Here is a 20,518-nt window from a genome sequence, read left to right on the forward strand (position 1 = left end):
TTGGGGGAGAAGTGGAGAGTGGTGAGAGGTGAGGGACAGGGAACCTCCAGGGCCATGGAGACCCACAGAAGGACTCTGGTGTTTGTCCGTCATGAAATGGGGAGCTACCAAAGGGTTCTGAGCAGAGGAGTGACATGTTCGATTACACTACTTTGGATGTTCTGCGGAGAATGGGATGTAAACAGGCAAGGGTAGAAGCTTCGTTGGAGCTTGGACGTGAAGCCAGGTGTAATATGTAGCAGGAACACATATGAGATGCTAATCTGTGTTGAGATTTGGGAAGCCGTATTGACAGTCCACTGAATTTGGATTCTGTGCAGTGGCCGTCCAAACCCACAGTATCTACCATCTTCCCGCTGTGCTTAGTTACACCAGTGCCTGCTGGTGACCACCAAGTATCCAACAAGAAGACCCTTCCTGTCCTGAAAGCATTCTATCCTTTCCCTTTCAACCTATCTGCATATTTCAAGTGACTTCCTTGTATTTAACATAGAGGTGGGTCTTGCTTGATATCTAGTCTGACAGTCTGGTTTTTATTGGAGTATTTAGACAATTTACATCACCTTCCACATCATGACCAGCGTGGTTGGATTTAAACTTCCATATTGCTGTTTGTTTTCTATTTTTCCCATCTGCTTTCTGTTACTTTTTCCCTTTTTCCTGCCTGATTTTGGATGACTTTTTACTATATTTTGTCCAGTTCTCTGGTGGTTCACACTGGGAGGTTAATTCCAGATTCTGTTACTCTTTCATGTCCAGAAATGGAAGTCTTACCACAGGTTTTAGATCCTCAAGGTTCTACGAGACTTAGCATATGAGTTGGAGCTTTGCCTGCTGAACTCCTTGGATCTCCCTTTTAAACAGCTCTGACATTTGAGAACTTTAACAAAAGACAAAACACATTCCCATCCATTATTATCTACAAACTTGTAAGAGAGATGGTATGAGTAGGTCCCATTTTACCTGCAACTGAGACTTAAAACGTCAAGAGACTTGCTTGAAGTAGCCTGATGAATAAATGGAAGAGGCAGGAGATGAAATCAGGCCTCCTGTTCTATAATGCCTACATGGGAATCCTGAATCCCAATCCCCAACACTTCTCAAACTTCTCTGTGAAATACCCAGAAAAACAGAGAAGTGGGGTCATACCTTCCCCAGGCCTCAGGCGAAGTGGCCTGCCTCTAGCACTGACATGTCTTTGAAATGTCACAGTTTATTTTTAGTACCATATACTTTGTCAGCGCTCATCAGAATGCACAGTAAAATGGGTTTATTTTATGTATATTATTGTACCTCAATAAATGTGTTACAAATCACATGACATTTATGTTAAACATCTTAATACATCAATAGGAGGTAATGTTTCATTCAGAAAATAGCAGCTTTTCCCTCAGACACCTTCAGGGTTACCTGTGGGTTCACATAGCCTAGGTTAAGCAGTTGGCAACATTTTGCTTCACTGTCTGGTTTTACAAAGCTATCTTGTGACAACAGGTATAAAAGAGTCTACAGAGTTCACCAAGACATCTGCTTCAAAGAGAGCTGTGAAAGCACAAGCCTCAAGAAGACCCCAAACAGGTGCCTCCGGGGAGCAGGCCCATGCCGTGTCCTGCATGGAGCCCACAGGGTGATGGGGCAAGGGCGGCGGTGCTATGGGATGCTGCAGGCCTGCGGGTGGAGCCAGGCGGTCTACTCACCCGGATAGGCAGCCCCTGGCCAGCCACGTTCTGCTACGAAACTGTATGTCCATATACGTGCATGTGAGCGTACACAGAGGGGCCCAGCCGGGCATGCTGGGTGCCGGGGGAGGTCACACGGTGGGTGCTGGGAGTCACTCTGGTTATGCGTATTCACACAGAACACGGTGCTACAATTGGGAAGCACAGGGTGTAACTGACAGCCCCGAGTATTTAACGGCCAATATAGGGTGTCGCTGTTTACTTTTCATTCACTCACACCCAGGTTCTTTCCCCAAAGGGTTCAAGGTAGTTACAAGAATTACTCCTGTTTGGGGTTTACTGAAAGAAGTACCTGAGAATATTATATGCTTTAGAAACCACAGAGTCGAAACCTGTCATCGTCCTCATATACCAATGAGTAGCCACGCTATTTGTTTGCCATTACCAAGTGTCAGGGCGAGGCCGCAGCCTGCAGCTCACCAGCAGTGCTGCTCGGCCTGCGCCCGTCTCCCGGCTCTTCCCTGGGGTAGCTTTTGCTTGCTTTCTCCCATGTCCGTCCTTCTCTCTCTCTCTGACTCACATCCAGCCATGTTTCTAGCCTTGTCACTCCCAAACTACTGCCTCAAGCCGGGCGGGCGCACACAAACTAAAATGCTAATCTCCACAGCGGTGTCTGGACTAATGGTATCCCCCACCCTGGAATATATGTGAGCTAAAGACAGGATTTCAGCAGGCATCCTGGACTGAGGTAGCTGTAGGATTCAAAGTACACAGTCTTTTTTTCATTAAACAACTTTTCTCTATTTCAGGAAACAAAGTAAGAGTCAGACACTGGAGAAATCTTAAGGTACGTCCCTGCTGCTCCTGCAGCACTACCACAGAGCTGCTGGGAAGTGGGGGGCGACTGCCCAGCCCTGGGGCTCTCCGAGTGCCGCTGCCTACTTACTAAGCACTGCTAAGGGAAGCTCGGTCCTGTGCTGCTGTGTTACAGACTCCTAGGCAGGAAGGTTTCAGAATTTCCCAAGGGGAAAAAGACATGAACCTGCTCTGGCCACTGACAAATACATCTTCAGGTGGAAATGAGGCTCTCTGTGAATAGGGGCAAATCCCACTCTTTCTCAAGGGAAACGTGGCCAAGAAACCCCTCGATCAGCTGCAGTGGGAGGAAGAGGCAGGAGGGTGGGCACTTGGAGAGGCTGGAAGACCACCTGGCACCTGGGAGGAGGGGCCACGGGCAGTGAGAGGGCCTGGGCTGCTGAGAAATTCCGGGGGTTCCAGGACAGAGCTAAGACAGTGCCTCCCAGAGCTTGTGAATGGCATTCTGTCAGAACTAAAAATGGGGTAGGGGCCTTGATCACTTAATATTTAGAAAGTCTCAAAGACTGTCTGTCACTAGGAAACTCATCGCTGACACTAGACTCATAGGCATTCATAAATCCTGAAATGAAAGAAACTTTCTAACCTTTTTTGATTAAGCTAGCATTTCCCAAACTCTTTTGGCAACCAAACCCCCATCCTGCCCCTGCCTCCTGCTGCTGCATCTTCAACAACACTGGTATTCTTCACAATGGTTTGCAGAAGACTGGGATAGACCACAGAAAACCATCTACAACCTGTTATCAGTTTCATACTGACTACAGTTTCTTATCAACATGTCACTGTGCATGAAAGATCAATTTCTGGTTGGCCTAGGACAGCTTTGCTACTCACGCCCCTTAAATGAGCCTTCACAGTTCCTCTTCCTGTGGTACAGATGAGAGTGAGGCACCCTTGGGTAACAAGCCACTTCAAAACAGGTCTATGTTTTGTTATATGCCTAAAAAAATAAAGGAGAAATGTGATTCGGAAACCTTTAAAAACGAACAGAAGCAAAAGAGCTTTTCAGGTAAAGGCTCACACACTCCAAAGGAAGAATGTCCACACCACCTGGGGGAAGGCCTGGGCCAGAGCTCCACAGATGGCCGGAACTTGAGCTCTGAGTTGGCCATGACAGAGGGCATGCATCTGCCTCTTCGGATGTGGAAAGGCTCTCCATAAGAGAGCAGCTGGCAGCGTTCACTTCCTGTTGACTCAAAGGAATCACTTCCTGCCATAAGAGAGCAGCTGGCAGCGTTCACTTCCTGTTGACTCAAAGGAATCACTTCCTGCTCCCACCTCACCCTCCAAAGACACACACACTAAACACACTCCAGGCTTGTAAGCAATTTACTACAGCCGAGCATCACCTAACAATGGAGATGCGTTCTGAGAACTGCTTTGTGAGGCGAGGTCATCTGGGTGAACATCATAGCGCATACTTAGAACAAACCTAGATGGCGCCGCATACCGCGCACCTAGGCTGTATGGCAGAGCCTGTGCTTCCAGGTTACACACCACAGCGTGTTACTGAATACTGTAGGCAGTTGTAACACAGTGCCAAGTGTGTGTGTATCTAAACACAGAAAACCTACAGTAAAAATATGGTATAAAAGATAAAAAATGGTACACCTGTGCCGGGCACTTACCATCATTGGAATGTGCAGGACTGGCAGTTGTGCAATAATAAATTAGTTCTTCAATAAGAAATTAACCTTAGCGTACTGTAACTTTTTTACTTTATACATTTTTAATTTTTACTTTTTAACTCTTTGTAATAACAGCTTAAAATACAACCACACTGTACAGATGTTCAAAACTGTTTTCTATCCTTATTCTAAGTGCTTTTTCTGTTCTTAAAAATTTTGTTTTTTACTTTTTAACTTTTGTTAAAAACTAAGACACAAACATACACATTGGCGTAGGCCTACACAGGGTCAAGATCATCCATGTCACCTTCCTTCACTTCCACATCATGTCCCAGTAACACACATGGAGCTGTCACCTCCTGTGACAATGATTCCTTCTTCTGGATACCTCCTGAAGGACCTGCCTGAGGCCATTTTACAGTTAACTTTTTTTTTTTTTTTGAGACGGAGTCTCGCTCTGTCACCCAGGCTGGAGTACAGTGGCGCTATCTCGGCTCACTGCAAGCTCCATCTTCCAGGTTCACGCCATTCTCCTGGCTCAGCCTCCTGAGTAGGTGGGACTACAGGCGCCCACCACCATGCCCAGCTCATTTTTTGTATTTTTAGTAGAGACGGGGGTTTCACCGTGTTAGCCAGGATGGTCTCGATCTCCTGACCTCGTGATCTGCCTGCCTTGGCCTCCCAAAGTGCTGGGATTACAGGCTTGAGCCACCGCGCCCGGCCAACTTTTTTTTATAGGTAGGAGTACACTCTAAAATCATGATGAAGAGTATAGTAAATACATAAACCAGTAACATCACAAATTATGATCAAGTATTATGTACTGTACATAATTGTATGTGCTAGACTTCTATACACAGGGCAGTGCAATAGGTTTGTATACACCAGCATCACCACAAACACACAAAGAATTCTTCTAGCACTTTGGGAGGCCGAGGTCAGTGGATCACTTGAGATCAGGAGTTTGAGACCAGCCTGGCCAACATGATGAAACCCCATCTCTACTAAAAATACAAAAATTAGGCATGGTGGTAGGCACCTGTAATCCCAGCTACTCAAGAGGCTGAGGCAGGAAAATCACTTGAACCCAGAAGGCAGAGGTTGCAGTGGGCTGAGATTGTGCCACTACACTACAGCCTGGGCAACTGAGCAAGACCCTCTGTCTCAAAAAAAAAAAAAACAATTTTGTACCATGGCTATGACCTCAGCTCCACTGTAATCTCATGGGACCACTGTCATGCGTGCAGTCCTTCATCATATGGTGCCTAACTGTACTAGAATTAAGAATCCACAAACATAATTTGGGTTTGAGATATTTATATGGTGGTAAGTCACCTGAAATATTAATGTATCTTTTTAAAAGCTTGCCTAGCACATCCACTCCCATAAAAACAAATCAGAAACCCCCAATTAATTATCAAATACTGGCTTATAGAACACCTATTCTTGAAATAATGGAGAAAACACACAAAAAAGCAGGAAACAGAAACACACGCACCCAGACACCTGTCCAAGAACAACATGAGAATTCACTTCAACCCAGAGCAACTTGACGCAGCTGTGCCCTTGGAGAAAAGACTGAGTCATTACTGGGAGGAGGAGGGCAGGGTAGAGGAACAGCCTGTTGATTTCCCATTTAAAAGTTGTAATGCTGAGCCCACCTGTTCCTAAAGATGGGGATGTAGTCAGTGGAGGCTGCCCCTCCCCGTGTGCACTGCCATATGGTAGAATCCTGGTGCTCTAAGAACGCAGGGGCCTCTGGATGACAGGCCCTGAGGGCCACTAAGAGAAACAGGTTGCAGCCCATTTAAAGGAGTGGGAATGCCTATCATTCTCCTCATGCTTCACTTTGTTTTCTCTTCAAAGGATTTAAGACGTTCTTGTTACACTCCACCAACCTCACGAGTTTCTAAAACCCAGGAAGATGAGGTCTAAAAACTGGATGAAAAAGGACACCCTGAGAGAAAAGGTCCTCGCTGGAGTCGGTCCCCTCTGGGACCTCTCTCCTCACGCCTCTAGAAGACAGATGGCCAGGCCTGTGCACACACCAGCCCACCCTGAGAGTCCCCTCTGGGACCAATCACCTATGAGTCCTGCGATGCATTAAGCAGCCTGTGCCCTCACCCAGGCTGCTGTTCCCGAAGGTGTGGTCTGTGCCTCTGCGGATGGGATGACAGCTGGCCATTCCCCGGGATCAGTGAGGCTGTCAGCCTTGCTTCTGCAGTATTCGGAAACCTGTTCTTACACTCCAAAGCCAGAGAAAGAATTCTGCCTTCGAGGCCTAATAAATTGAGAAGGAACCGTGATGGACCACTTCCAAAACAGAGATGGGGGGCAGCGGCCGAAGGGCAGAGACCAGGTGATGCTGGGAGGAAAGCTGGGTTGCAGACACAGCCGCCCCTGCTCTGGTCCTTCAGCGAGTTTATGATGCTCGTGCAGGTCGACAAGCCATCCTACGGACTAGGACAATTCAGAAGAGGAAATGGTAACACGAAGGTGGAGTTCAGACTCTCAGACAACAGCAGGGCTGGCAGCGTTTCTCTGTAAAGGGTCAGACAGTAAGTATTTTCAGCTCTGCAGACCAGAGGTCCCTGCGGCTACAGCGCAGACACAGCCACAGGCGTGGAATTGAACGGCTGTGGCAATGTTCCAATAAAAACTTATTTACAATAACAGGTGGGGGCCAGATGGGCCCATGGGCCATATTTGGTGAACCCTGTTCTATGAGATCACCTAGGCTTCAGCCTTCAACAGTGGAAGCCATCCCTGAATGACAAGTCACAAGGGCATCAAAGACCCCTGAATTTTCATGGAAAAAGCTATCCAGACCCCTACTTGGAAAGCTAAGGCACACTGCCGCGAAGCAGCAAGGACGCCTTACAAGTCTCAGTGCAACAGAGACAGACACCTGGGCTGGGCTGGACAATGTTTAAGGTTCCTATTAGTCCATGACTCGAGTAATACTGTTTTAGGCTATCGGGTAGTAAACACGATCTTAGACATCCCCATCTTCAGAAGCAGGACAGTGCGGCACCTCAGCACACCCGCTTCCCACCGTGCTGCAGAGCGGCTCTCTTCCCCTGCGAATGTTTCAACCAGAGCAGCCGATCGCACCTCCTCTCATGTTGAGCCTCACGATGGCTGACCCAGCGGGAAAGCCGGCGCCCTGCCGCACCGCCCTGACTGCAGAGCCAGCATTCCAGCCACAGAGGGCCTCCTTCCTTTCATCTTTTATAAAAATGTGTTTTGAAGAGTTAGAGTATATTTTAGGCTTTTTATCTTTATTAAAATTTCATGTGCATGTGTCTGTGTATTCTGCAATTTGTCATTTTCAGAAGGAAGGAACAGGCAATTCGAGAAGTCTCACCTTCACCCCCGAACTGCTCCCCAGTCTCCAGACCCTCTTGAGAGCCGAAGGTGGAGCTCGGTGAAGGGTCTTGAGCTCAGTGAAGGGTCACTGGGTGAACTGAGAGAAAACCACGTTCAGAAACACGTACTGCGGACTTCCTGCAGCCCTGGGACCCGTCATTGTTTGTCCATGTAAGCTACAGCATTACTAGCAGATGCTAAGATCGAGTGATATCACTGGAAAAGTAGGTGAATCTACTAGGAAACTTTCTACTCCCTACTAGGACCTCAAACCCCTCAGCCACACAGCAAATGCCAATATGCTCCCGTGTTAGCTTAGAAGCCTTTGTGTCAACGAGAACTGGCTCCTGAGTCCCAAGCTTGGTGCTGTGCTGTCACAGGACTCGTCTGTTGGGATGTTTTACACATTAAATATCTAGTAAAAAGACTTCCTGGTGCTCAGGAATTACAGTTCGTTCTTGAAACATTCCAAAGAGGCCACCACAGCGTTTCCCACGTGGCTTCTTTTAAAAACTCAAATGGCTTCCTTGAAAATACTCAAAGTCCACCCAAGGACATTAGTAATAACAGAATCAGAAAACTGTCAGGAGCATAAAGATTTATTTCTGTATCAAAATGAAAGAAGCAGTCATGAGTTGCTGAATTACCCATTTGCTAATGAAACTGGGATGGACTGATCATCTAACCAAGTGCAGATAGAGGATTCTACTTAGTCCTCTGATCGGGCACAAGAACAGCAGCCTAGGTTCTGGGGAGAGTGGCAGTGACCGGGATGCCACATGGAAGAGAAAATGAAAACACTGGCACAGTGAAATGTCTCATTTCCAAACAGTTTTGCCTATGGCCAAGCAAGGCAATAAAGACAAACTCTCCCTTTTCCCCATTGCATGTGGGCTACCAGGTACAAGTAAGGGAATCTTTGCTCTGCCCACTGTCCTCCAGTGGAGAACCCAACAGGCAAGGGCCCCACTCAGGTGTCAGCTCACCTCCTGCACCTCCCCTTAGCAGGAACTCCTTCCACTGGCAAACAACTCTGACTCAGCTGTGGCGATGTGGAGGGAGTCACCGAGCTGCTTTTCTTTTGCAAAACAAGTCTTTTTCTTTGCAGTCACGCTCTAAGACAAGGCTGCTGGAGAAAACAAAAGCACCTAGACTTCAGTGCCAAATCCCCACAATAGCATGCAGCTCACACCTACCAAGGGTAGTCCAGTGCATAGGGGAAAGGAACCCTGCTGAAAAACCAGCTCCTGGCCGGGCGCGGTGGCTCAAGCCTGTAATCCCAGCACTTTGGGAGGCCGAGATGGGCGGATCAGCAGGTCAGGAGATCGAGACCATCCTGGTTAACACGGTGAAACCTCGTCTCTACTAAAAAAAAAAAAAAACCAGCTCCTTATTTTTCTTTTAAATAAAATAATACTATCCTAAGTCCATTTACCATCTGAAGTTGTCACGAGTGAACAGTCACATTACTTGATTGGACCAGGCCTTAGATGAGTTTCTTAGGCTCAGCACTGACATTTTGGGCCGGATCATTCTCTCTTGTGGGGCCATCCTGTGCACTGTAGGATGTTTTATAACATTCCTGGCCTCTACCCACTAGAATCTACCAGATCCTAGAATCTAGTCGATCCTAGAATGCTACCAAGGAGACTTGAATTTTGGTCCTATCATCAAAAATGCTCTCTGCATCAATCCTATGCCAGTTTCCCCTAAGGAGGGGCTAACTGGAATGTTCTAGGATGTACCAATCCTCCAGGACCCTCTTAGAGCTCATGGCATCAGAGACAGGCCTCTACCTCAGGGATCATCCCTGGCTTACATCAAATTCCTCTTCTCTGTTCCCAACACTTCAAATTGTTCTTTGGACTCACTGAGTTCCCTAAGGTGACACACCCCCCCCCACCCCTACCTGGGGGGTCATGGAGCGCTCCCTGTGGCCCTGGCTTCAGCCCACCTGCTCCATACCCTGTGCTCTTCTCTGGTTCTCGAAGCCGTCTGTAACCAGGGCAGGGGAGATAACTGTATGGAACCATTCCCTGGCCTCCACCTGCCCCAGCACTCTCCAGGCCAGCACAGTCTACAGGGCCGGAGACACCAGGCCTGGAAGTGACCACTGGCCAAGAGCTGACATAAAAGCCAACCTCCCCAAACAGGAAGGGCCTGTTCTTCACAAAGATAAAGAAAACTGCCACAATGTTCTGCTGGCCTTAGGAAGCCTGCAAAATTAACCAATACATCACGAATCAACTTCCTTTTATTCTGCTGTACACTGAATGCCATCACGAAGCAATATACTTTTGGATTAAAAACAAGTATTTCTGTGGAAAACCTGCTACATGTTTTCATAAAATAAAGTGCTATGATGTACTAAAACCTCACGTTGCCTTCTCGTAATTTTATTTTTATCACTAGAAGGAAATATAAAGTGATTCCTGAACCAGAAGAATGAACCCCATCTTCCAACTGTCACAGAATTATCACCAACATATTCAAAAGAGAAAAAAATAAAACCAAATGTTGATGTATTGAGTGCCCTTGATTTGAATAGCTCAAAGTAAGTATTCTATTCAGGATGGGACAGGGCCTTCCTCACAGACACCTGACAACAGATCAAACATGCATTTCCTGTTTCCGGTTTGGTTTGATCTGTCTGCCTCTCAGGTGACTTATAATTTTTTTCATCAAGAGACCAGTTTTAGAATAAAAAATAACTTAAGAAGATTCAAGTAAAGGACCCAAAAGCTTTAAGAGAATGAAAAGCTTCCTTGGTATCTCTGGGCCCTTGCTCTAGGCCTTCCATCACAGCTGTTCCTCCTCCTCGTCGTCCTCATCCTCATCATCATCCTCCGCCTCGTCGTCGTCCTCATCATCTTCATCCTCATCTTCATCCAGACTTGCCCTTTTGTCATCAGATGTGCTGCTGTCAGACTCCTCCTCCTCCCGAGCCAGGAGCTTCTTAAAAACCTCAAACTCCTCAACAGAAGAACAGGCTGTCCTGGCCAAAAACTCAGCTTCTGAAACTCTGAAAATGTCCTTGACCAGTGGGTTAGGGATCTGTGTCTGCCCCTTCTTGTCAGGGGTTTGGTACCGTCCCAGTCGCTCCAGGTAAATGTGTCTCTGCTTAATCTTGGTTAGTGAATACTGCAAGTACTCACTCTTCACAATGTCTGGATGCTTCACGCCCATCCTGAAGTACGCGTACTGGAAGACACAAACACACCCAGGAGTCCCAGATACAGAGTCCTGAGACCTGTCACTCTGTAAACCACATACACTTCCGCTGGACAAAAGGATTCAAAAATAATTGCCTCACTGGTGACAGCAGAATACCCACTCTAGGAGACTGACATTTGTGTGACAGAGGGCAGTTTCGAAACACTTTCGAATTCATCCTGAGAAACACGGAGCAGGAAATAAAGGGGCAGGAGGGAGAAGGGGCAGGAGGGAGAGGTGGTATTTTTCTTTAAACGGGGAAGGAAAAGAATGAATATGGAAAGAACAGGCAAAACATTCAGAAAACATCTAGAAATTCCACCTAAGTTGTCATAATTGTTACTAAAAAGTTGGACAACTGTTAAAATTACATTTTCAAAATCAACATGCAAAACCAATTCTGAGGACAGGACGGTTTCAGCTGTTTTAAAATTAGCTATTTCAGAGTCCCCACTTAGACTCTCAGAATAGGACTGGATCATTCATTATTAATGGCAGAAAAGTTGAAGAATAGGTTTGATCTGTAATAAATTAAAGAACCAGAACCACATTTTCTTTGGCTAATGTACGCAGAGAATCTAGTCTTTCACTTCCTCCACTCAAATGAGGTGTCTGAGGCTTCTTATCCATATAACTGAGCCTTACTACATTTGAAAAACCTGAAAAACTTGCTGTTACTACAGTAATCATGCTATCAGTCATTCTCACATGAAACCACGCTAAAGGTATCAGTCATTCTCACCTGAAACTTGTATTCCAGTTGACCCAGGTCCTCTCGAAGAACAGAGGGGCAACTGTGCAAAATCTTGGTGACTTGCTGTACCGTGAAAAGGCACTTCTCCTTGAGAAGCCTGACAGTGTCATTAATGTCCTGCTGACGCATGGTGAAAATTTCAGGGCAACAGTAAAGCACCCTCTTTAATTTCCCTGCAGAACATTCAAAAAAGGCAAGCACATAATTTCAGGATACTCCAGAAACCCAAGGAGCTAGCTGCACCCAATTTAAGTCCACATTTAAAAACAAACAAGGATCCTCTCCTTCCACAGAGCAAGTGGCAATTTCAGATCTAACTTCCCAGAAGCACCATGGAAATGATCCATCTCCCCACCGACTTCCTGACACTCCTCAGACTCACCAGCCTTGCCTCCCTGTGTTCCTGCTTTATTCTGGTCTCCCACCTGAAAGGTGCCAACTTTGTATTTTGGGTCTCCTCTTGCCCTCCTCACTTGGAAAATAATTTCCCAGGCATTTACTGGAAAGATCAGAGAGTAACATGGGAGGAACCGTATTTGGGGTTTGGGTTGATGTTTCCTTCTATAATACAATAGTCATCGAAGCATTCACAACTAACATTCTCAAGCTGAACTCAATGAAAAGGAGTTTCATCATCATCCTAACAGTAATAACAACAATAGTAATCATGAGGACACACACCACCAACGCTGACGTCCTGGTTACCAGGGTCACCATATATCTTCTCCCAGCCAGGGCGCCTTGAGTGAAAGAGGCCCTATTAAAACTGCACTAACGGTGTAAACGGACTATTCCAGGCCTTCCTAGGGATAGCTGAGCAAAATTCAGTAATTGGAAACTTAAAGTCAACTACTTAAACTGTTAATTAAAATTTTCCTAACATTTGAGTTAGTGATTATCTCAATGTGTGAGGAATTTCAGGAGTTTAGGTTTATCTTCATCTCTTAAGGCTGTACTGAGTTTGCTAATTAATAACCACTGCACATAATGTATTAAGTTTAGACTTTTAGATTACACTGTAAGAGAGAATCTGTTAAGAAAAATATACAAGGCTACCTTTTTCTTATCTTCTAGAGAAAGAGGCCTGTAGAGATGCTGTGAAATGGTGGGTCCTAAACCTTCCACCCCTGCCTCAAAAAAAAATCTTACCAGGAAGAGTCAATCATGCAAAGAAGTAATAGTGTAACTCCTCTGGTCAAAGTGGGTAAGGGTCCTTGGAGACCCCCAACTCCTCCAGAAGGCCCTTAAAGAGATTCAAGGAACTCTGAGCATCCTTGAGATGTGAATATTGTTAGAGGCAGGAGTGGAGGGTAAGTGGAAGGGAAGGTTACTCCACCAGTTTCCCAGGAACCTGGCAAGATCTCTCATGTTCTACAGTAAATCTAAACACTCGGCTGGAATCTGTCTTTACAAGAGATGTTGGTTTGACATCACATCACAGAGACAGAGCACTAAGACCATTTCATGTTGATTTAAACATCAAATGTTATATGTACATATATTTATCAACATCACATATCAGCATCAACCCACCGAACACATACCATGTGCCCACCACAGCAGTAGGTGCTAAAGACCCCACAGTGAACAAGGCAGACAAGAGTCTCTGCTCTGGCACTCAATTTTTCCTTCTAGTCTTAACTCCTCCTTCCCTCTTTTTTTTTTTTTTTTTTTTTGAGACGGAGTCTCGCTCTGTAGCCCAGGCTGGAGTGCAGTGGCCGGATCTCAGCTCACTGCAAGCTCCGCCTCCCGGGTTCATGCCATTCTCCGGCCTCAGCCTCCCGAGTAGCTGGGACTACAGGCGCCCGCCATCTCGCCCGGCTATTTTTTGTATTTCTTAGTAGAGACGGGGTTTCACTGTGTTCGCCAGGATGGTCTCAATCTCCTGACCTCGTGATCCGCCCATCTCGGCCTCCCAAAGTGCTGGGATTACAGGCTTGAGCCACCGCGCCCGGCCCTACTCCTCCTTCCCTCTCGAAATGTATTCTGCACAGAAGGCCATTCCTACTCCTCACCTCCAAGCCGAATTATACATTCCTCTCCAGGAACACTGACATACTCAGAAAGCTTCCCTAATCCATCTCACCTTAGGCTGTTCTTTCCCCAACTCTGGCTCCTCTCACATTATATAACATTTTTTTTTTTTTTTTTGAGACAGAGAGTCTTGCTGTCACCTAGGCTGGAGTGCAGTGGTGCCATCTCAGCTCACTGCAACCTCTGCCTCCTGGATTCAAGCGATTCTCATGCCTCAGCCTCCCAAGTAGCCGGAATTACAGGCACGTGCCACCATGCCCAGTTAATTTTTGTATTTTTAGTTGAGTCAGGGTTTCGCTATGTTGGCCAAGCTGATCTTGAACCCCTGACCTCAAGTGATCTGCCTGCCTCGGCCTCCCAAAGAGCTGGGATTACAGGCATGAGCCACCGCACCCAGCCAAAATCTGCATCTTCTTGTACCTTCTCCAAGCCCAAGCTTTCGCAGGTAACTGGAGCGCTTCCTCATTTGCATAATAGGCAGTTTCAATAACTGGGGACTTTTCTTCAAGACCACATACACAGGCTCTGGATTCAGACCCAAGAGAATAAATTCTGAAATGATGTCCAGCAACTGTTGAGGACTGGCACCTGGTTGTATACTGAGCAATTCATTAATATGGGCATTGCTGAAACCCATGTCCAGGAGGGAACTGATGACCCTCTCTAGCTCCAAGGACCCTTGTTCCACAGGAGTCCTCTGCTTCTCGAGGAGGCACTGAACACGATTCCTCCTGCACTCTGGTTCCTGCACATAGTTATTGGATCTAACACAAGATAACTCCTCAGTGACCCCTCCATTGGAGGCTGTAGTCAGTTTGCGCAACAAGGAAGCTGTCATCCTTCTCTGTTCTCCAAGATGAGGAGTCTGCCTAGCCATCCAGGCCCAGGTGAGGGGGATCAGGCGGTGCCAATCAAGGACCTGTAAGACACAGGACCAAAAGACAATTAATTCCTCACTATCCCAGTGTAATGGACACCACAAGACTTTTGAGCCAGAGTACTTACTGCCTTGGTACCACACAAACATACAGTTTTTAAAGCAATCTGCAAAATCATATCTGAACTTAAGCTACAGAGAAGGAAGCTCACATAGAGAGAACAGGGTACTTCAAGGTCACAGAGATGGGAGTCAAGCAGGTACAATATTGTTAGCTTTTGTAGCTTTAAGGACGGAAGCAAAGACATGGAGGAAGAGGGAAAAACCAGGTCACCTGGTCATGTGTGCCAGAAAAGACTGGACCTCAGACTACTTTCCCGATTCATGTTCTTAAATTCATTCCACGAGAAGAATCTTGTGGGATAGAGTTGGCCCTTGAACAACAAGGGTTTGAACTGCTCGGATCCACTTATATGTGGATTTTCTTCCACCTCTGCCACCCTTGAGACACCAAGACCAACCGCTCCTCTACCTCCACTTCAGCCTAAAGACCTTATGAGGATCTACTTCCTCTTAATGAATAGTAAATACATTTTCTCTTAGGATTTTTGTTTGTTTTTTGAGATGGGGTCTCACTCTGTTGCCTAGGCTGGAGTGTAGTGGTGCAATTCAATCATGGCTCACTGCAGCCTTGACCTCCCCAGGCTGAGGTGATCCTCCCACCTCAGCCTTCTGAGTAGCTGGGACTACAGGCGCACACTACACCCTGCTAATTTTTGTATTTTTTGTAGAGACGGGGTTTTGCCCTTACGATTTTCTTAATAATGTTTTCTTTTCTCTAGCTTATGTTAAGAACACAGAGTGCAGTAGATATACACGATATGTGTTAACGGACTGTTTATGTTGTCGGTAAGACTTCCAGTCATGAGTAGGCTATTAGTAGTTGAGTTTTAGAGAAGTCAAACATTATACACTGATTTTTCAACTGGTGTCGGGGCGGTCTGGTGCCCCTAACTCCTGTGTTGTTCAAGGGTCACAGTAGTTAGTCAACTTGCATACACAATTCCAGTTGACTCAAAAGTCTTCAGCTGTTCAGGATGGTGCTTAACAAACTATGCACAAATCATCCAGGCACTCTAAGCCAGCAGTCTTCAACCTTTCTGGCACCAGGGACTGCCTTCAAGGAAGACAGTTTTTCCACAGACTGCTGAGGGGTTTCAGGATGATTCAAGCACATTACAGTTGTTGTACACTTTATTTCTATTATTTTCACGTTGTAATAGAAGATGAAATAATTATACAACTCACCATAATGTAGAATCACTGGGAGCCCTGAACTTGTTTTCCTACAACCAGAAGGTCCCATCTGGGGGTGATGGGAAACAGTGACAGATCATCAGGCATTAGATTCTCATAAGGAGCTCGCAACCTAGATCCCTCAAAGGCGCAGTTCACGATAGGGTTCGCGCTCCAGTGAGAGTCTAAGGCGGCTGGTCTGACGGGAGGCGGAGCTCAGGCTGCAATGCCAGCGAGGGGAGCGGCTGTAAATGCAGACGAAGTTTGGCTGGCTCACTGCCGCTCACCTCCTGCTGTGCAGCCTGGTTCCTAACAGCCAGGGACCGGTACCGAGGGTTGGAGAACCCCTGCTCTAAACCCTTCACATCGGTCCCAACCCCTTCTCCAGCGTCATCGACTGTCGCCCCGGGGCCAGCCTGCCAAGCCCAAGCTCTGGCTGCTCTCCAGCCTCCCCTGTCCAGATGCTCCCTCCGCCAGTAATACCGGGCAGTCGCTGGGCTCAGAGGGCGCAGCCTGGGAAACTGGGCTCGAGCCTAAAGACCTTTATACGGATTCCGCTTCCTTTTAATGAATAGTAAATACATGTTACCCTTTGTGAAGTTCAAACTCTTGTTCAAGAGTCAACTCAGGCCGGGCGCGGCGGCTCACGCCTGCAATCCCAGCACTTTGGGAGTTCGAGGCGGGTGGATCACCTGAGGCCAGGCGTTAGAGACCAGCCTGGCCAACACGGTGAAACGCCGTCTCTACTAAAAATACAAAAATTAGCCGGGCATGGCGGCGGGCGCTGGTAATCCCAGCTACTCGGCTGAAGCAGAATTGCTTGAACCCAGGAAGCGGAGGCTGCGGTGAGCCGAGATCGCGCCACTGCACTCAAGCCTGGCGACGGAGCGAGACTCTGTCTCAGGAAAAAAAAAAAAAAGTCAACTCTATACCCCACAAAAATTGAGCAGAGCCACGGGTCCAGGATGCCAAAACCAGGTCACCGTGCACGGACCTCCAGAAGGGCTCCACGACCTGGCCGTGAAACACCCGGCGGCCGCGGTTCCTCTGCGTCGCTGCCCGCCCGTCTGCCACCTGGAGAAGCCCCCGCGCCCAGCGCGACCTCACCTGACGGCCGAACGCAGCCATGGCGCGGATGAGATGGCGACAGCTACGGCGCCGGAAGCAGCCGTCCTCCCCGGTCCTTCACTTCCGGCCCCCGGTCCGTCACCACCGCAGTTCCCAGCGCCAGCGCGGTGCTGGTGGATCATGGTTCCGGCCCGTAGCTGTGCTGAGCCCTCACGACCCCGCGGGGCTCGGGTGTCCCGGGGCCGCCCCTCCGCAAAGCTGGGAGGCGGGAGTCGCGCCCGTCACCGCCCCGCCGCCTCTGCCGCAGCCTCAGTCCTCGGGGGCGTCGGCGTCCGGTCGTTCCCGTTGCACTGCCCGTGTCCCGCCTCGCAGAGCTCTGGGCTGGGTGAACGAATGGGTCGTCCTGGCCCATACTCGTGTTTCAGGTGACCTGAGAATTCCTCTCAAGGGGACAGGTAGATACAGGGAGAGGGGAACTGGTTCCTTGCTTCAGGAACTTCACCCGAGAGCGCAGAAATCCTTCCCGAGGCAGGAAAAACGGATTCCGTTCCAGATAGAGATATTTAAGATTTCATTGTGTAAAAATCTGTATTCACCGTGAACAGCGGGGCCACCTACGCACAAAAAGAAGTCTTTACCGCTTTTATTTCTTTTTTACTCTCAGCCAGTGGAAGATGAGAATTTGCCGTTTTTAAAAGACCCAAGTAAAATGACAGGAATTACGGCACATTTCCCTTTATAAGCAAGAGCCTTCCCAACTTAGAGGTCTGGTTCCCTGTTAGGATGAAATACAGTAAAGTTACAGCCGAATGTGTATTCATTCTTAAATTTCCTCTCTCGACATGTTTGAGGATAAGAGCGTAGGCATCTTTCAAAAGGTGATGTTTGTGAAGAATAAAAAGGTGTGCTTTCTCAGCTGCCTAAATCCTGCCACCAAAGCCTTAATTTATAAGCCTTTCTTGTTTTATCCACTTCATTCTGGACTGACATAAAGGATTTGATTCTTGCATGGGTACACATTTACATATCTGCTCTGCGCCAGGCACGGAGTTGGGTGCTAAACTGTTTCTGTAAAACTATCTTTTGACAAAAGGATTATATCAAAGAAAAGTAAGGTTCCAATCTGTGTAGAACTAAAGAATTGGTTGCTTTGGCAGGGTGCAGTGTCCCACGCCTGTAATCCCAGCACTCTGAGAGGCTGAGGTAGGAGGATCGCCTGGGCTCAAGAGTTCAAGACCAACCTGAGCAACACAGGAAAACCCTGTCTCTACAAAAAACAAAAACTAGCCGGGAGCAGTGGCCTGCACCTTAGTCCCAGCTACTCAGGAGCCTGAGGTGGGAGGATCACTTGAGTCCACGAGGTTGAGGCTGCAGTGAGCCGTGATTGCACCACTGCACTCCAGCCTGTGTAACAGAGCAAGACCTTGTCTCAAAAAAAAAAAAAAAAATTGGTTGCTTTTGTTGTTTGTTACACTGTAATTTTCTTCTCAAAATACTTAGCTATCAACATCTCACAATAAATTGTGTTACTGCTACACCAAAAGCGTAAGAAAATCCCATGAGCCACACCAACTCCCTGGAAAGAATCAAGGAACCTGAACAGGTTATCTAGCTCTACAAATAAAATGACAGCTGGGACACAGGGATTACTATGAAAAATTGACATGAGGCCAGGTGCGGTAGCTCATGCCTGTAATCCCAACACTGGGAGGCTGAGGTGGGCAGATCACCCAAGGTCAGGGGTTTTAAGACCAGCTTGGTCAACATGGTGAAACCCCGTTCTCTACTAAAAATACAAAAATTAGCCAGGCATGGTGGCGGGCACCTATAGTCCCAGCTCACTCAGGAGGCTGAGGCAGGAGAATCGCTTGAACCTGGGAGGTGGAGGTTGCAGTGAGCCAAAGTTGTGCCATTGTACTGCAGCCTGGGCAACAAGAGCGAAAAGTATGTCTCAAAAAAAAAAAAAAAAAAAAAATTGACATCACCTTCAGTCTTGTGTGAAAACTTTGCTCTTTTGAACCATACTTTAAAAATATGCAGTGGGCTGGGCACAGTGGCTCATGCTTGCAATCCTAGCGCTTTAACAGGCTGAGATGGGTGGATGACCTGAGGTCAGGAGTTCGAGACCAGCCTGGCCAACATAGTGAAATCCTATCTCTGCTAAAAATACAAAAATTAGCTGGGTAACGTGGTAATGCACACTTGTAATCCCAGATACTTGGGAGGCTGAGGCAGGAGAATTGCTTGAACCCAGGGGATGGAGGTTGCAGTGAGCCGAGATTGCACCATTGCACTCCAGCCTGGGCGACAGAGTGAGACTCCTTAAGAAAAAAAATGGAGTGGAAAAATTGTCAGCCTCAGCCTCAGAACTTTCCTCTCTGGGTTCTTTCTGCAAAGAACATTTGCAAAATACCAGACCTTCCACTGCCATCAAGTCAGATGAGCTTTAATTATTGTTTCTTATAAAGAAATAACAGTTCTTGGAAAGCTGGGACTTCGCATTCTCAACCCATTAAACACCTCTCTGAAAACACCATTCTGGCCAAGCGCGGTGGCTCACGCCTGTAATCCCAACACTTTGGGAGGCCGTCGTGGGCGGATCATGAGGTCAGGAGTTTGAGACCAGCCTGGCCAACATAGTGAAACCTCATCTGTACTAAAAATACAAAAAATTAGCCAGGCATGGTGGTGGGCACCTGTAATCCAGCTACTTGGGAGGCTGAGGCAGGAGAATTGCTTGAACCTGGTAGGCAGAGGTTGCAGTGGGCCGAGATCACACCATTGCACTCCAGCCCGGGTGACAGTGTGAGACTGTCTCTAAATAAATAAATACACACCATTCTATAACATCCTCTGTGTTATAAGCATCACAAACACTACAAAGTAGAGTTCTTAAAACATCAGAAAACTCATTTGAATTCTCAAGAGTAAACATCACTGACTTTACTACACACCTCTAAAACCCTGGTACCTTTAATGTCCCTGATAGAGAAGGATCCTCCTCCCACAACTCCCTACCAACTCCTTCAGTCACTTGTGGTGGCAGCGAGGCTCAGGCAGCACTTTCTGAAGAAAGGGATGGCAATATCCCGTATCCTACTAGATGGGACTAAAATTTGCTCTGATCATCTTAAAACAGTTGAGTGCCTCCTAAATAACCACTAGAAATAGCTCAGAACCACGCTAGGGGCAGCCTGGCCCCCAGGCAGCTTCCAGCGGGTTCTGGGAAGGAGTCTCACAATGTGGAAAAACAGCCTGCAAGTGATGACATGTGGGAAAAGGGTGGGGGTTTAGGTTTTGGGTTTTTTCCTACTGTCTCAGCAGGGAACAAAAAATGAAAGGTTCTGCTCTCACCTCTAGCTATGCCCTCCTCTCTAACACAGACGTGAAATAAAACAATTGTAAGTATTTGACTTAGCCAAGTCTGTCTGAGGGGGGATGGACTGGAGCCTAAGAGAGGGAAGCAGCCAGTTGAGTATCTGAGAAACACCCTGGGACCTGAGCAGCCCTGAGGAATAGACAGGGCTGGAGCCCCTCACATAGACCAGAGGTGGGGGCTGGGCCAGGAAACCCCTCACATGGACGGAGGTGGGAGCTGGCTAGCCACGGGATGTTTGGGGACTGCTGGCAGTGAGCCAGTCACATGTTGACAGCAGAGTCTTGCTACAGAGCCCAGACAGAAGGGAGGTCCCTGAGACCACCACCCTCCCCAGTCTAACCAGAT

The 20,518-nt window shown here is 47.4% G+C and overlaps 2 protein-coding genes across 8 annotated transcripts in view; one reads left to right on the forward strand and one right to left on the reverse strand.

Annotated features, from left to right (window-relative positions):
- Positions 1–7,484, forward strand: part of SNED1 (sushi, nidogen and EGF like domains 1) — an 87,272-nt gene extending 79,788 nt beyond the window's left edge. Inside the window, exons 30-32 of one of the 2 annotated variants that reach the window (XM_025405532.1) lie at positions 1,495–1,578; positions 2,489–2,526; positions 6,050–7,484. In XM_025405532.1, coding sequence (XP_025261317.1) covers positions 1,495–1,578; positions 2,489–2,525 — 121 coding nt within the window. In that variant the 3' untranslated portion in view covers position 2,526; positions 6,050–7,484. Of the gene's footprint in view, positions 1–1,494; positions 1,706–2,488; positions 2,527–6,049 lie in introns of those variants that run through there. The other variant, XM_025405531.1, reaches the window with a different exon arrangement.
- MTERF4 (mitochondrial transcription termination factor 4) lies at positions 1,245–17,320 on the reverse strand. 6 transcript variants are annotated; one of them, XR_003122226.1, is made up of 5 exons: positions 16,834–17,320; positions 13,974–14,472; positions 11,508–11,692; positions 4,167–4,231; positions 1,245–3,495 (listed from the first exon to the last, which is right to left on the reverse strand). XR_003122226.1 is itself a non-coding variant. In XM_025405544.1 (4 exons), exons 1-4 carry the CDS (start codon positions 16,852–16,854, stop codon positions 10,352–10,354), a joined length of 666 nt encoding a protein of 221 aa, XP_025261329.1. In that variant the 5' UTR covers positions 16,855–17,320; the 3' UTR covers positions 9,793–10,351. The 6 variants fall into 6 exon arrangements, 4 of the variants coding, with proteins under 4 accessions (XP_025261331.1, XP_025261329.1, XP_025261330.1 ...); XR_003122227.1 differs by lacking the exon at positions 13,974–14,472 and adding an exon at positions 8,539–8,681 and having other exon boundaries at positions 16,834–16,913; XM_025405544.1 differs by lacking the exons at positions 1,245–3,495; positions 4,167–4,231; positions 13,974–14,472 and adding exons at positions 9,793–10,753; positions 15,739–15,796.
- Between the last annotated feature and the right edge of the window lie 3,198 nt (positions 17,321–20,518).

This window comes from Theropithecus gelada, chromosome 12 (genome assembly GCF_003255815.1).
Source record: "Theropithecus gelada isolate Dixy chromosome 12, Tgel_1.0, whole genome shotgun sequence".
Taxonomy (NCBI): domain Eukaryota; kingdom Metazoa; phylum Chordata; class Mammalia; order Primates; family Cercopithecidae; genus Theropithecus; species Theropithecus gelada.